The sequence below is a fragment of the Priapulus caudatus genome, unplaced genomic scaffold (assembly GCF_000485595.1).
Source record: "Priapulus caudatus unplaced genomic scaffold, Priapulus_caudatus-5.0.1 Scaffold337, whole genome shotgun sequence".
NCBI classification, from domain to species: domain Eukaryota; kingdom Metazoa; phylum Priapulida; class Priapulimorpha; order Priapulimorphida; family Priapulidae; genus Priapulus; species Priapulus caudatus.
The window spans coordinates 8,865-22,080 of record NW_014577398.1 but is presented as its reverse complement, the minus strand read 5'-3'; the positions used below and the strand labels follow the sequence as shown (position 1 = coordinate 22,080).

Here is a 13,216-nt window from a genome sequence, read left to right as displayed (position 1 = left end):
TTATTATGTCAGATATTACTGCAGGTGAGGAGAGATGGACGATGGCATCGGATACGGTAGAGGAAGAGTTCACAGTGGTGACCGGCCTTATTCCGAACACACCCTACAGGTTCCGCTCTTGTGCCAAGAACCAGTTTGGTTACGGTCCCTACAGCTTCTCCTCTATAGAAATGAGAACTCCAATGCCAGGTTCGTCAGATCATAGCATTGCTTACCATCACTCATATGCACTTATGAACACGTATGCAAACGTACACACTAACATTCACTTGCACACGGGCATGCACTCACGTGCACACACGCGCGCGTGCGCGAGCGCGCACACACACACACACACACACACACACACACACACACGTGCCGATACACTGCACAGCTTCACTATCTTTGCTTTTACTGTTGTGTATATGAATGATAATTTAAGACACTATACTGTATAGGTAAACTCATGCTAGAGCACCAATGGCATCATTTCAATACCCTTCTAGAGGCACAGAATGCAACTAACGTGAACCATTCTCTGTCTGTAGGTGAGCCAAAGCTGAAAATAGAGAGGTCTAAGGCTCATCTGATTAAGGAAGCCATGCACAGGAAGAGCTTGAGTGGCATGACGACGGTCGCCTACGACACGGAGTTCACTCCTGTGCCGCTGCAGGAGGCTGACCCAGAGAACAACTACGTGTTCAGAGAAAACATCTTCGTGTACGTCAATTTTTCTCCACATCGTGATGTGTGAAAAATCAAAAAATGGCTCAATTCTATGAGAAAAAGTTAGACGTAAAGACTAGTGTTAAGACTGGGTTTGTTTCTGGCAATGAGCTCTCGTAAATGCCATCCTCAGACGCCGATTATTCTTCAGCGCGTGAAGCAAAGCCAATGCATAGTCAACGTAACAAGTTGCATGAACAATAATTATTGAAATAATATTTAACAATATTAAAATATATTATCCATTAATATCATATATTAGTCTTATTATATATCAATTATTTTCAATTGATATTCATCGTCTTCGTAAGCATAGTAAACGAGAGTAGTTTGTGCGATCAGCAGAATGCCATTGCCCATCGCTACGGCGACCCCGCTAACCCGTCCTCGCCGTCTCTCCACCAGGGGCCGCTTCTGCGCCGTGCACAAGTGCATCGACAGCCGCGACCAGACGCATCGCGCCGCGAAGATCTTCCCGTACACGGCGGGGACGCGCGCGATCGTGCTGCGGGAGTTCGAAGCGATGCGGAGGCTGAGCCACGGCAACGTCGTGCGGCTTCACGAGGCGTTCCTCACCGACGACTACGCCGTGCTCGTGCTCGACAAGCTCGAGGGCGGAGAGCTGCTCAAGTGTTTATGCTGGCACGACGAGTACACGGAGGAGCTTGTCGCGAAGATCGTCAGACAGGTCAGACTCGTCTCTCTTTGGTTTTTTATTTCGGCTACTGCTGATCTGGTTAATCCTGTCGAAGAAACGTCGTCAGATAGGTGAGCGGGATGCCTCGTCTTTTTTCTTCCTTTTTATTTCGTTTGCCTCTGCCGATCCTGTCGTGGGAACATCATCAGCAAAATGATAACGAAGTGAATTATTAAGCTGTATAAGGAACGTGTCGTGCACCAGCCATCAGTCCAAGTTTGGCTATACAACTGATATATGAAAGCAGTGAATTATTAAGCTATACGCGGGACATGTCGTGCTTCAGCCTGACATGTGCAGCTTCTATCCTCTCTTCATTTTTTATTTTATTATGTGGGGATCCTGTGGACACCTGATAGGTTAGCGGGATGCCTCGCCTCTTCTTCCTTTTTATTTCATTCTTTTTATTTTATTTAACTGGCTTCTGTTGCAGCTGCTGGACGCTCTGCAGTACCTGCAGTACCACGGCATCGTGCACCTCGACCTGCAGCCAGACAACATCATGATGGTTAGCAGACGTCTCCACACCATCAAGCTTGCCGACTTTGGATCGGCGCGCACCCTGAGGGAACCGACCCTCGGTGACGAGGATATCGATAGTGACTGCCCGCTGGAGTTCATGGGTATGTCGTGTGAAGCCAACTGTGGCGACTGTTGTATACGAGTTAGAATTCGGGGGGGGGGCCGTTGTCAGAAGTAAAACATCGTAAAGTTATACATTCCTGCTGTAACGATATCTTGTAGTAATGGATGAGTATACATATTGAATTTCCTCCCTCATGTTTCAGTATAGCATTCAGCTTTGGGATTGATCCTAGACTTAGCTTGATCTATTACTCATATTCAGGAGTATGAATTGATATATACTTTCTTCTTTTTATTATAAGAGAAAATTAAGCCGTCTATTATAAGAGCCGTCTATTATATTTTATTATAAGAGAAAATTAAATGCATCTGTAAGACTTTTTAACGTGTAAATATCGCTGTGTATTTTCGTCTTCCAGCGCCAGAAGTAGCAAACTATGAGGCAGTCAGTTTGCAGGCAGATGTGTGGGGAGTTGGCGTGCTGGCATTTATAATGTGAGTTGAACTCTAGTTGTTCTATTCATTACTACATCAGTTTTATGCAAATTTCACGCATATGTTAGCACACCAAACAAATATTGTATGTTATTGTTATGTTGCTGACTGTCTAGACATAAAATGTGTAAATAGTAGACTCTAATAGTAAACTGACTAAATGTAGACATAGACTGTCTAAACAGAAAATTGCATTAAGTTTATGCTAAGCTACTTGTGCATTCTTCACAGGCTGAGTGGTGTGTCGCCGTTCCTCGGTGAGGATGACAGAGAGACGATGGACAACATCTCATTCGTACGCTACGACTACAGAGATTTTTACAGGAACGTCACACAGGAAGCCTTCCGATTTGTGCAGCAGCTGCTGAGAAGGAATCCAATGTAAGTGACACGTGACATTACGATAACAGGACGGCGAGCTCCTACCAATTCTGTAATGAAATGCCGTTATATTTATTAAAAATAGTTATTAGAATTGTAACCCATATATGTTATTACAATAATTATTTTGCATCGGGAACGTGCAGCGTCTTTCCGCATGATTTATGGTTAGTGACGAAGTAATGATAATTAGGAGAAGCATTTGCCAGGTGTTACCGATGTTCTATCTTGCTTTTAAAAAATAGGAAGCGCTTAACAGTAGAAGAGTGCTTGGAACATCGCTGGATGCAGGTGACAGATGTCATGACCAGACAACGCGAGTCCACCTCCTTTTTCACTAATAAGGTAGGCGTCAAATTGCAGTCCATAGGTAGAGTAGACATATTATACAAATGGAAGACAGTCGGGCCATCATCTTTAGTGTACAGTAACAGAGGCAATGTTATTGTGGAATGACCGAGAATAATGCCTTGTTCGTGGATGAGAAATCTCTCTCTCTCTCTCTCTATACATATATATATATATATATATTTATTTATTTATTTATATATATATACATTTCAAGCTTCAAATTAAGTCAATTAAGTTTGCATTAGTTGCCAAACTAATTGTTTGTTTGCACAATTTTCAGCTGCGAATCTTTGCACAAGAGTACAACCTTTGTCGCAAAGAGTCTGCTACAAGAAATTATGACCTTCTACATGCCTTTGGCTCACTCACACGTGCCTCCAGTGTAGATAGTGTCATGTCTGGCTTCGATTAATGTCTGTAAAAAGGTAGGTGACACAATGATGGCATAAAATATGCTTTTCGTTTATTCTACATTTTTTTCGTAGTCTTTGCTGTTAGCAAGTGGCCATATAAGAATAACTATTGAATTGCCAGCTTTATTGTCATGGGAAATTTTGAATTCACCGCATATTATGGATTAGTTTATTTTGTTTACCAGTTATAAGTAGTAAGCAGTAAAATATTAGTAAAAACGTATCCCTTTCACGATTCATTGACAGTGTGGTTTTAACGTAGTCTGGCAAAGCCCTACGTTACGTATACGTGTAATGGTCACGTTGTATTTAGCTCTGCATGGATGTCTTTCAGGTTGTCGGATGACCTCGATGAGATGTACATTGTTGTGTAAAGCCTCAAGGACAAGAGCCGCCGCTGCTCGTGAACCAGTCGATCGGGATACCAGTCGTTTTGTCGCTAGTTTAGTCACATCTGCTGTTGTATTTTTACGCTAGAATTCTGTTAATTAGAATAGGCATGGCTAGTCTTCACTAGGTATCTGCTAGGACATCTTGCGTTGTTCCGGAATGATGTCGCAGGTTTTTGATGGTATCATTCATTCAAGGGTACAACTGGGCAGATCCCTCACAGATAGTGATAGTGCTACCCTGAAATGCTATCGACTTGAAAATAGCTGAAGTTTTTAAAGCGTAAAACAAAAAGTATTTCTGAATAATCCAGTAAAATTCGCTTGCAGGCTTTGTAGCGTTTGCGTATTTGTGCTATTGGGTTTATAGACAGTGTGTGTTGCTTTAACTGTGGTCTAGGTCTAGTACTGCATTCTCTCGGACTGTAATTGTAATTTCTGATGAGAAGACTATGGCCCAGTGTCGCTGTTCAACAGGACTGCTGAAAATTGCGAATCTAGTCTATCGGCCCCAACACCTTTTTGGTGAACGCAGTGGCAGTATATTCACCTCACGTTTGTAGCAGCACGCTAGTAGAAAGCTAGAGGAAACCACATATACTGTGACTATAGGCGTTTTGTGTTGTCTCCTACATGTGTTTAAACCTGCTAGCCAGGATTTAGGGTGATTGTAATTTCTGATTGTGATTGACCGATTTTGTTAGTGGGCTATAGCAGGCTGCTTTGTTGCTTGCGAAAATGTGAGCATCTCCCTCGCGTTTTCTGCTGTGCCGTTTGCATTTTCCCTGTTTCAAGACACGTACATGCCAGCAGCGATTTGAAAGGAGTAAAAACTTGCAGCTAGAAGAAAACTCGATGAGCGGAAACTAGTCGTGCAGCCAGATGCTGTGTATTTTTCCCGTTTTTTACAAAGGATTGTAGAACTGCTGTCTGAAAACGCCGACGTGACAATTTTTTGAAAAAAAGATCGTTTGGAACGGTGCAAAAAAACTGTGCCAAAGCATATCTTAATTATTAAGAAGTCAGCTATGCTTATCGTGTAGTATTTGCTAGTCATTTTACACAAATTATGGACTTTGTTTTCTGCTACATATTGAGTTTATTGCAGCAGTGATAATTTATTGAATTCTCGATCAAATGTACCCAGAGCTAACTGCGAATATGGCAATGCACCTACATCTCTATAGTATACCGAATAGTTTACTTCAATTTTATTTATTGCTTGTAAATTTATAACACCGCGTATTTATAATACTATATACACTGTCGCAGCAAGTGGTTTTTATTAGCGATCTGTTGCCCTAATTCATCATATGGAAATGAAATCAGTGTGTTTAGTAGCGTATATAGAACTGATCACATTCTGCAGCTGGTGGCGACGGGATATATCGCTGCTGGGGCGCCAAGATAGAAAGACTGTTCTGCAAAGATGCCCCGAAACAGTCGTCTTGGTTTGCAGCTGATGATGCTGCCGAAGTGGAAAGTTGTATATGGATGTGGTTATAAAACTCGATGCATTTAAAAACTGGAGCAGGTATTTTGCCATATTTGTCAGTGATTTTTAATAGCCATTATATTTTGCTTGCATCTTATTTGCAATGGATTCTGCTGTGGTTGTGAATGTAGAGTTGAAAACAAAAATAAAACTGTATTTCTATGTAACCCCTCCCATATTTTCTTACCTTTGTTTTCCACCTGTGAAACAATACACACGACATCGTCAAGTTGTGTATTTTCGTGCCGTTTTAGATTTGTAAACCCAATTTTTGAAAACATTAACATACCTAGTACTAATTTACGCAATACCTCGGCTGCTAAAAATGACGCCGCAATATAAAAACTCTGGTGTCTATCAATATAGATGTATTTTTTACCAAAAAAGTGCATTTACGAGTCTACGAGGACGACACTTAAAGTGATTACGTCACCGTAAATAGTAAAAAAAAAATCCATTTTTTCACAAAATATAAGTAATTTTGTTCACTTTTTATGGTTAAATTGCTGCATTATACTTCTTATTTTACTATATTGTTCGATGTGAACATACACTCGTGACGCATACATAGCCCATAGAAAGCAATTAATGTCAGGAACACTAATATCAAATCGTCCAGGTTTTTAACTAGTTGAGAAACAATCTTATCAGGTAAGAATTTGACGATACGTTTAGTCCCGTTAGTTCTTACTTTTAATGTAAAAAAAATGGCAACAAACATTTTACAAATTTTACCATAGAAAATTCGTGACGTAGTCAATTTAAAGATTGATAACCATGTAATTGAGAGTATAATGATCACGTACTTTTATTACAAATAAGTAAACAATATATATATATATACAGGATTACAAATACAGAACATGTGCGTGTTTGTACGTGTAGTCGAAAGACGGTGGATGGAAGGTAGCTCTTCATTCTTGTCTCATTTTACAATCTGCATCTCTCTTCTCGTCGCTGTGTACGAGTCTGTATCTTATAGTGCTTCTACGGATATACACTTACAAAGAAAGGCAAAAATAAGTTGGTGGTAAAATAAAGCTCTGTTGGTTCATTGGTTTTATTGCAGTTATTAAAGAAGACAGCGCGTTTGTATCGGTTATAGTAAAATAACCATGTAAATTTAAGTTAACGTAGATTATTATAAACCATGTCCTAAATGCGCATGCTACTGCGCATGCTCGTGGACTAGAGAGACAGAGAAAGAGAGTGTTGTGTGTGTGTGTGTGTGTGTGTGTGTGTGTGTGTGTGTGTGTGTGTGTGTGCGTATGTGTGTGCGTACGTGCGTGCGTGCATGCATACGTGCATGTGTGCGTGCGTGCGTGAAGAGAAATATTGTGTGAGAGAGAGAGGCGCGCGCGCGCGGCGAGCGCGCGCGCGCGTGTGTGTGGTGTGTGTGTGGTGTGTGTGTGTGTGTGTGTGTGTGTGTGTGTGTGCTGTGTGTGAGGGGGTGAGGGTCACAGAGAGAGAGAGGTTGGAGCGAGAAGGCAAGAGAAGTAACTATATTAGAAGAAATATGTGCATCCATGCCTGTATGTGTGCCGTTTGTGCCGTACGTGTGTTTGTCTGCGCGTGTGTACTGCGCATGCGTGTGCACATCTCCGTTTGAATCATTTCCTCCCTCCGTCCCTCTCTCCTTTCCTCCTCTTTCCTTCCTCGCTCCCCTCGGTATTTCTCTCCCCTCTCAGCGATAGTATCGACCACAGGCATCAGGTACACGCTGAAAAGTTAGCCATCGCAAATGACTGGTTTTCAACCTCAACGTTCCCGCCCCCCAAAGCACAAATGTGGATATACGGCTATAATACGCGTTTTTTTAAAGTCACACAAGCCACACATACATACACGCGACGGGCGCGCGGCACGTGCGGGTATGGTTGCACGCACGCGTGCGCGTGTATAATAGGCGTAAATTCAAATTTTGTGCCTCGGAGGGGTGAAAATTTCGGTCTGAAAATACGGCCATTTACCTGCAAACGTTTTTCCATGCTTGACTGGTCCGTGGCGATACCATCCGCGAGAGGGGAATAAGGAAGTGATGTACGTAATGACATATTCATCTACGTTTAAACGACGTTCATCTACGTGTATGTGTTTGTTAGTACAGTGGTTAAGACGATATACTGCTATCCTATGAAACCAGGGTTTCGAATCCCACGTCGTTATTTGCTTTTGTTATATAACTTGTGTAAAGGTAAACGTATTAAAAGTAAAAACCTGTATAAGAAGCGTCGTTTTTTTATATTGGCCACCCAATTAATTATTTCGTAAAGGGGGGTCGATTCCCACACTCGCAACCATAGTACTTTACCTTTACTGCGAAACAACAACGCGATTTGGAAAAAGGAATATTGTGACGCAGCTTTCAAATACTTCAAAAACATGTCATATAACCATCCTAAATTTTAGATAACGTAGATTTATTATAATCCATATCATGAACGCGCATGCTCACTCCGCATGCTCGTGGACATACGTAATTACAAAGCTTATAAACTCAATATTATAAATAGACGTACACGTAAAACGCGAGATTGCACGATTTCAAGTACATTTGACATAGATAATATGATAACAGTTAACTAATGAGAGCACAAATTAAGACGTACATAGTATTATAGTAGGGAGACCGGGGACAATGTGTAACACTTTTTTTTTCCAAATCTGACATAACATACTTTATTATAGTTAATACTTACTTCAAGGTATATGAAATTAAAGATGCATATCTTGGCTTGAAATAATGACTAGGTTTGGGTTAGGTAAAACAAGCTTATTTTCGAAGCCATTATCATTTCAAAACACTGGAAGTCAGAGTGTTACAATTGCCCACAAACACGGGGGCAATTGTAAAACACACTAAATGGGGCAATTGTAACACATACAATTGACGCAACAAAATCAGTATCGCTTCAGAAAAGTTTTTATATTTTTTTTTATAAAGGTGACGACGTTGGACAGAATTTTCAACAATTTAAACATCAATTTATAGAACCACAATAACCCTTGAATAATTTTTAATAGAAAACTAATTGACAAAATGCTTGACCTCATTTACATATGAATAAAAATATATAAATAGGCGTACTTAAATTGCCTTAATGAACAAGACAATATTTAGCAGACGCCATTAATTCAAAGTTATGTAGTTCTCATGTCTGAGCTATAAGATAGGCTACTGTTTGCACTTGTAACAAAACACATTTTGTAAAACAATAATGTATGTTATAGCATGCAAGAATGGCAATTGTAACAACGTTGTTACATTTGCCCTGAGGAGACGGCATAATTTGGGGGCTGTTTTTGATTATTAGCCATTGTATTCGCAATGAAAGCTTTTAGCCAAATACAGGCCTAAAAACATTATTTTTTATGATATACAAATGATAGGTCCCGATAGCTCAAGTACATATTTGTCCAGAAAGAAAAACAATTAGGTAGTTCGAGATTTAAACTTACGGCTGCAAAAAAAACAGATGTTTGGCTGTCAAATGTTCGCCAGCGATGGCGTAAGCCTGCCTGACCTCTAGACAACATGTGGGGCAATGAAAATGTGCATGCGTGTGAAGAAGCGTATACATATAGCACGTTTTCTACTGAGGAATGAGGCCTGCTGTTTACAAGTTTGCCCCGTGTTACAGATTGTCCCCGGTCTCCCCCTACTGTAAAAACGCTAATGGAGCGTAATTAATGGACGTTCTCCATATTATACAGTAATGAAAACTCAGTATACGGCTACCAGACAATGAGGAAAATCAGAATGGAAATATCGAATGAAATACTGTAGGAGCAACGGAGACTATATCCTGTATCCCATGCGGCACCGAAGAACTCGTACGCATTATTCTGAAGACACTAACCAAAATTGCATGTATCCATATATATATATATATATATCCACATATCAACCTATCCACGCATCCATCCATCTGTCTTATTCGCTACCTATCTATCCATTCATCTAATGTTCCATCTTCAGTAACTCTATCCATCTATCCATAATATCCTATCGTATCGCATAGTACATCTAATCTATCGATCTTATACTCCATGTATCCCATCATCCATGTATCCATCTATCCATGAATCCATCTATCCATGTATCCTCTATCCAGTATCCTCATCTCAATCCATGATCCTCATCCCATCTACCATAAATATCACTCTAGACTTTCTACCGCATCTATCCATACCACCTAGGCTAGCTATCCATCCATCCATTCATCCATGCCATCCACCCATTCCAATCCACCATCCATCCATCCATCCATCGCCATCCTCTCCATCTCCATCCATCATATGCATCGCTCCATCCATCCTCATCCCCATTCAATGGCCATTTCCATCCATCATCATCCATCCATCCATCCATCCGTTCATCCATCCATCCATCCATCCATCCATCCATCCATCCATCCATCCATCCATCCATCTACCTAACTGCTTATCCGTCAATCTACGTTTCTAAGCACAGCTTACATTACCGGATTATAGCTTGTTACTACCAACCCCTACCAACACGTACACTAACAATTTAATTAATTAGCTATTAGTTAATGACATTAATTAAATGACAGCAAAATAAATAAATATTATGAACCTTACATCATTCTAAGGAGAATACCTATGTTGTGTTGAAAACACGCTCATGGCGTTTAATGAACGTAGTCGTCGGTCATACGTAAATATTTCACCATGTCGGAGAGCTGTCTACAAGGAAACGTTCCACTTAACACGCTGTCTATTCAGTAAGAATAGCATTTTCCAAACACGAGCCAGCTTCAGGTGTGTATATGTAACTTTGCTGCTCCTTGGTACGTGGCTGGGCCGCTAGGGCCGATAACCACTCAATCGTTGCATGAAACCCTTTTGCCGTATAGATTCCCCGTCTCCGTTGCACATTCATCAGTTTACGAGACGATTGGCACTGGAAAAAATTACCACTCTACTGTAATTATGATATGCGTTATTATTATTATATATAATTTTAAGTACATTAGTAAAGCGTGAATAAACATTTTGATCATTATTCCCCTTCAATAAATCGCGGTTAATAGTAATTGTTAGCTACTGCATTAACGTTCGAAGTCGCCACAAAACCATTTTTTAATTCCTTTACATGTCTAGGCCTATTGCGACTGAATATGAATAGCTATATATTAATACTGCCCGTAGATTACATACACATAGACTGTCTTTTATTATACGCATTAAACAACGAGCAATTTCGCTGTCCGCGCGATACTGCATTAACTTACGTCAGGTTCGTTTTACTTCTAATTATGAGCCTTTCAATTTATCACAGTCAAAAATTTCGATCACAAACACACATGGACAAGAAGGTCGTGGAAGGGTAATGCGTATAATAAAAGACAGTCTAGCGTCTATTTTTTCCGTACCGCAAATGCGTAAACGTCCTACACGGGTTCCGCTGTTCACGTGTCTATTAAATGCGAGAGATCTCGCGAGAGAGAGGCCCGGCACATCGTGATGAAATCCGATGTTAACATTTTGGGTTATTCCATATATGCGAACTTTATAATTATTGTTTACACTAGATGGCGCTAGGATGTTAAAAGTTAACATGGCATTTCCTAAGGCATTGGATGGTGGCGCCCACAGCCGAAAGAGCGATACCTTTTAAAGCGAGTTCGGAGCAGCGAACGTATGTCAAGACATAACATTATTCTCAAGAGTGTATAATATGGAGATAACTCTATATTATACATTCCTGTTATTATATCAATATATTGATATACGTGCTCTGTTCGGAGTTTCGTATTCATGCGCCATCTAGTGGATCACTATATCTCCCCTGAGACCTACTCATAAGATTTTAAACTTTTTTACAATATATATTGTTACCGTATGTACTTGTATATATGTTTCCCATCTTGAAACATTGCCACTCTCGGCGCTTTACGCTATAGAATAACTAAATCTGGGAGTCATACTTATTATCACATGGGGTTCTGTACAAACAGAGGTCTCCGCATAAGATGTGTGGCTCCTTCGTGATGAACAGCTGGTATGAATGTATCTTCTTCTTCTTCCTTTGTATTATTAGTAGAAGATACATAAGACTAACTGTTCATCACAAACGAGTCACACATTTTATAAATGTATAATAAAATGTATAAATGTATATAAATGTAACTAATGTAGATGGTACATCTTCGGTAACGTCTACATCATCAAATAGCACCGCCAAAACCTTCATGACATAGTCCCCAGTTTCCCCATAGATGTTTAGCCAAGTTGTCTTGCCTTTTCTAGAAAATTTTGCCTTTTCCCAGTTTTGGCTGCTCCAGAGAATCTATGAAAGGCTGACAATGCTTCAGTTTTCTTTAGTCATCGGAGCTGTTTAGACTGACTGCTTCTAGATTTCTTTTGACATCATCGAGACAATATGCTATGACCAGCACAAAGACATCTACATCTGCTGAGAATAATGTACGTTTATAAATTCTCCATCGCTTAGGTTTGGCGAAAATCCAATGCAAGCACTTAGAACGTTTCAATAGAAAAATAATGGTAAATAAACACGAAATGTATTTACGACCAGTCTTAATGTTTATCTACTACCTTTCTCCTATTATCGCCAATAACTTCCTGTAAATGCCGTTCATATGCTCCTCTGCAACACACAAGTACACCGCACGCACGCTGCTGTGCACAAACAAAAAGAATCTATAGCCATATATAGCTAAAAATTGCAATGCCAATCAATGCCAATCAAATTGCCTGACGGATCACAGGCGTGTCCGCTTCTCTACATAATATACCGAGTACAGACCACACCGTCATCTTGCCACATAGCTTCACCAGCCTATCAAGGAACTCTGAAAAGGAATGTGTCCAGCTAATGTGGAGCAGAAGGGTTCTTGCCGACATATCCTCGATAAGCGGACACGCACACGCATTCTTCACATGCTAATTCCCTTATGTCTCGCTCTCATTGATTGCCACTATCACGCTGATTAATAATAATAATAATAATAAGCTATCTTATTTTTTTTAGTTAGTGTGTGTATGCGCACGCGCGCGCGTGTGTGTGTGTGTGTGTGTGTGTGTGTGTGTGTGTGTGTGTGTGTGTGTGTGTGTGTGTGTGTGTGTGTGTGTGTGTGTGTGTGTGTGTGTGAGGGGGCGAGGGTTACAGAGAGGGAGAGGGTGAGCGAGAAGGCGAGAGAAGTAACTATATTAGAAGGAATATGTGCATCCATGCCTGTATGTGTGCCGTTTGTGCCGTACGTGTGTTTGTCTGCGCGTGTGTACTGCGCATGCGTGTGCACATCTCCGTTTGAATTATTCCCTCCCTCCGTCCCTCTCTCCTTTCCCTCCTCTTTCCTTCCTCCTCCCCTCAGTATTTCTCTCCCCCTCTCGCGGATAGTATGGACCACGGCATCAGGTACACGCTGAAAAGTTAGCCATGCAAATGACTGGTTTTCAGCCTCAACTCCCCCCCCCCGAAGCACAAAATGTGGATATACGGCTATAATACGCGTTTTTACAGTCACACAAGCACACATACACACACGCGACCGGGCGCGCACACGCGGGTATGGTTGCACGCACGCGTGCGCGTGTATCATAGGTAAATTCAAATTTTGTGCCCCGGAGGGGTGAAAAAGTTTCGGCTGAAATACGGCCATTTACCTGCAAAAGTTTTTCCTTGCTTGACTGGTCGTGAGCGATACCATCC

At 40.9% G+C, this 13,216-nt stretch overlaps 1 protein-coding gene across 2 annotated transcripts in view; it reads left to right on the top strand.

Moving 5' to 3' along the window:
* Positions 1-5,690, top strand: part of LOC106809206 (twitchin-like) — a 77,527-nt gene extending 71,837 nt beyond the window's left edge. For both annotated transcript variants that reach the window (XM_014812203.1, XM_014812202.1), the window contains 9 exons: positions 25-189; positions 531-702; positions 1,114-1,396; positions 1,839-2,028; positions 2,410-2,485; positions 2,717-2,866; positions 3,112-3,211; positions 3,498-3,642; positions 3,965-5,690. In XM_014812203.1, the coding sequence (XP_014667689.1) occupies positions 25-189; positions 531-702; positions 1,114-1,396; positions 1,839-2,028; positions 2,410-2,485; positions 2,717-2,866; positions 3,112-3,211; positions 3,498-3,629 (1,268 nt within the window). In that variant the 3' untranslated portion in view covers positions 3,630-3,642; positions 3,965-5,690. The remainder of the gene's footprint in view (positions 1-24; positions 190-530; positions 703-1,113; positions 1,397-1,838; positions 2,029-2,409; positions 2,486-2,716; positions 2,867-3,111; positions 3,212-3,497; positions 3,643-3,964) is intronic.
* The last annotated feature ends 7,526 nt before the right edge of the window (positions 5,691-13,216 follow it).